The sequence below is a fragment of the Carlito syrichta genome, unplaced genomic scaffold, assembly GCF_000164805.1.
Source record: "Carlito syrichta isolate Samal-C Ts95f unplaced genomic scaffold, Tarsius_syrichta-2.0.1 Scaffold306875, whole genome shotgun sequence".
Taxonomy (NCBI): Eukaryota; Metazoa; Chordata; class Mammalia; order Primates; family Tarsiidae; genus Carlito; species Carlito syrichta.
In genome coordinates, this window is record NW_007250971.1 from 37439 (window position 1) to 40766 (window position 3328).

The 3328-nt window shown below is 53.2% G+C and overlaps 1 protein-coding gene across 1 annotated transcript; it reads left to right on the plus strand.

Moving 5' to 3' along the window:
* The first annotated feature begins 54 nt into the window (after positions 1-54).
* Positions 55-907, plus strand: FGF4 (fibroblast growth factor 4). The gene is made up of 2 exons (XM_008063499.1): positions 55-180; positions 731-907. The coding sequence occupies exons 1-2, from the start codon at positions 55-57 to the stop codon at positions 905-907; spliced, it is 303 nt and encodes a 100-aa protein (XP_008061690.1).
* Positions 908-3328: the final 2421 nt, after the last annotated feature.

Below are 3328 nucleotides of genomic sequence, written 5' to 3' on the forward strand. Positions count from 1 at the left end.
AAGTGGGGTCCCGGGAGGCCAGGGGCGGTGCGGGCCAAGGGTCACCTGCCCCCGATGACCCGCGCCCCGCCCCCAGGCCTGCTGGAGCTGTCGCCGGTGGAGCGCGGCGTGGTGAGCATCTTCGGCGTGGCCAGCCGCTTCTTCGTGGCCATGAGCCACAAGGGCAAGCTGTACGGCTCGGTGAGTCCCCGGGGGTCTGGCGGCGCCCAGCTGGGCGCGGGGTGGGAGGAGGGCAGCGCCAGCAGGATGGGGACCCCTCTGGCCTCACCTGTGCCTGGGTGGGAGGGTGGCCAGGTCCTGGGGTCACAAGAGTAGCAGCGCCACCCTCATCCCTCCAAAGTGTCCAGGGCGGGCCTACTGGCCCAGAACCCCCATAGGAAGCCTCTCCAGGCGGGAGCCATGAGGTCCCTGGCATCCCGGCGTGGGCTCCTCTCAGCCCTGGGAACCCTTCTCTGCAGCCCAGAGGGGCGGGTCTGTCTCTAGGCTGGACACTGTGGAGGTGACATTCTCCGCCTTCAAGGTCCCCAGCAGGTTCCTGGCAGGTGGCAGGGACACCAACTGCTGGCGGCTGACCATGTCCCCTTCTCACCCCGTGAGGTTCTCGACACCCTGACTGCCCAGGAAAGACCCCTCCACCCAGGGCGAGGGCTGGGCCAGAAGGGAGCCCTGATGGCCTGGCCGGAGCGGCGGCCTGGCCCCGACTAACCACGGCCTCTGGCTTCTCCCCCAGCCTTTCTTTTCCGACGAGTGCAAGTTCAAGGAGACGCTTCTCCCCAACAACTACAATGCCTACGAGTCCTACAGGTATCCTGGAATGTTCGTAGCTCTGAGCAAGAACGGAAAGACCAAGAAAGGGAACCGTGTGTCCCCCACCATGAAGGTCACCCACTTCCTCCCCAGGCTGTGACCTCTGGAGAAACCCGGCCTTGGCCTTGGGAGGTCCCCCCAGCCAGCGAATGCCGCGGGCCGCCTTGGTGCCCTAGCTTCAGACGGAGCGTTGAATGCAAGTGTCGGTGTAAGATATTTAAGTTAATTATTTAAATGTGTATATATTGCTGCCAGATTATTTATAGTTCTGTGGGTGTGTTTCATATTTTTTTCTGAGGGGAAAAGAAAGACAAAAAAACAGACAAATGAAAAAATCAGCTCTGACTTTTCTGGTGCAACAGTGGAGAATCTTACCCTTGGATTTATTTAACTTGTCAAAAAAGTTGTCATGAGTGTACTGCTATTCTGTGCCTTAAAAAATGGTAACATGAGATTCTGATGGCCACCCCTGTAGCCGGGGGGCCAAGCATCCCTCTGTCTGGGTCCTGGGAAGCCAGCTAGGGGAGCCCCCCCCCGAACTAGCACCCTCTGGCAGCCCACCCCTCTTGTGCCCTGTTGCTATTAATCGGAGCATATCGGTTTACCCGGGGTACCGAAAGTGCGCCGTCAAAGTCTTCACTGCCCCTGTTTTTAGATCTGCCGAGACTGACCTTTGCACTTTCCTGTAGTCAATCTTCCTCGACCTACCAGATGGGAGAGACCCTCGGACGACTTTATACACTCCCCGTTTTCCTTTTTGGGATCAGCACAGCCCCCATGGCCGCGGCCATCAAGGAAAAGACAAAGCTATTTTGTAAATAGGACAGACAGGAGTTAACACCCCGCTGAGAGGCGAGAAAGGGACGAGTTGGTGTGTTTGCGAGCACAGCCCAAACCCTAGGGTCGAAATCTAGTTTGTGATTGCAGAAGCTTCTGATGATGTAATAGAACGTTTGTTTTTTGTTGTTTTTTTTTTTTTTTGAGTTGGAGTCTCACTCTGTCACCCAGGCTGGAGTGCAGTAGCACGCTCACGGCCCCTGTAGCCTCGACCTGCTGGGCCCAAGAGATGCTTCTGCCTCAGCCTCCTGAGTAGCTGGAACCACAGGAGTGCACCACCACGCCTGGCCCATTTCTTCGTTTATGGTAGAGACGAGGTCTCGCCGAGTTGCCCGAGGTAATCTCAAACCCGTGGGCTCAGGCAACCCTTGTGCTTCTGCCTCCCAAGGCGCTGGGATGACAGGCGCCCGGCTGGAATGTATTTTTTAAATAAACAACCAAACAAACACCCCCTCCCCTCCCCAAACAAACAAACAGGCTTCCCCATGCTAGAGGAGCTTTAGGCTAGAACCGACTATTATTTTGGGGTGAAATGTCCTTGTAATTGTACGAACCGCTTGGTACAGGGTTTGCGGGGAGGGGCGAGCCGCTTTCTGGTGCATTCCCTGCCCAAGTGCGTTGGACGTCTGTCTCACAAGCCTTGAAACCACCAGCGAAAGCTGCAGAAAGCTCAGGTCGGGAGCAGGAATTTTTCATCCCAAGTGGCTTTTTTTCCATCTGTAGCCAAAAAGGATTGCCGATGTGTCGGTGCGTCCCTTTCGAACCTTGTCACGTTTGAGCTATCTTTACCCCATGATTTACTTTTAGTAAGGGTAATCATCGTGAAAATATTTGCAAACAGCTGTTCCAGTGCACTGTATGGTCACAAGTAACCTTATATTTTTCTTTATATATTTTACAAATGTAACCCCTGTCGTGGAAGCCACCAAGGAGGCAGGGTCGGTGATGTTTAAAAAAAGTTCCGAGGTGATGGCAAACATTTAATTTTAATGAATGACTTTTTCGAGTTTGTACGAAATGACCTTAGCTTGCTACCAGAAATGCTCTGAATGTTTCGTCAAGACTTTAATACTCTTCTAGGATGCTTCTGAACTGTTTCCCGAATTAACTTTATGGGAGGTCTACAGACAGCAAGACTGGAACATCTGATTGGAGTTTTCGTCTTTCACATTCCTTTAAAAAAACTCTTGGTTCGAATGCAAATCAGCGACTTAAAAATACTCTCCTTACCCAAGGCCTAGAAGAAGGTAACCCCTGGCGAAACCATGAAGACGGGTCTGTACGTCTTAAACGGCTCTACAGACGACGCCATAATCGCTTCTTAATTTTTAAGTCGCACCTTAGACTCCAAGAGTGAGAAAAGGGGACCCATGAAGGTCTCCATGCTGTCTGGGGAGGTGTGGCGAGGTCACTTGTGGACTCTTAATGGATTCACAAAGTAACAAACCATGGCTATCTTTTTATTTTTATTTTTTGAGTCAGAGTCTCCGTCCTTCGTCCAGGCTGGAGTGCAGAGGCACGATCACGGCTCACGGCAACCTCGACCTCCCGGGCTCCGGTGAGCCTTCTGCCTCAGCCTCCCGAGTAGCTGGGACGACAGGTGCCTGCCACCACACCCAGCTGATTTAAAAAATTTTTTTGTAGAGATGGAGTCTCGCTATGTTGCCCAGGTTGGTCTCAAACC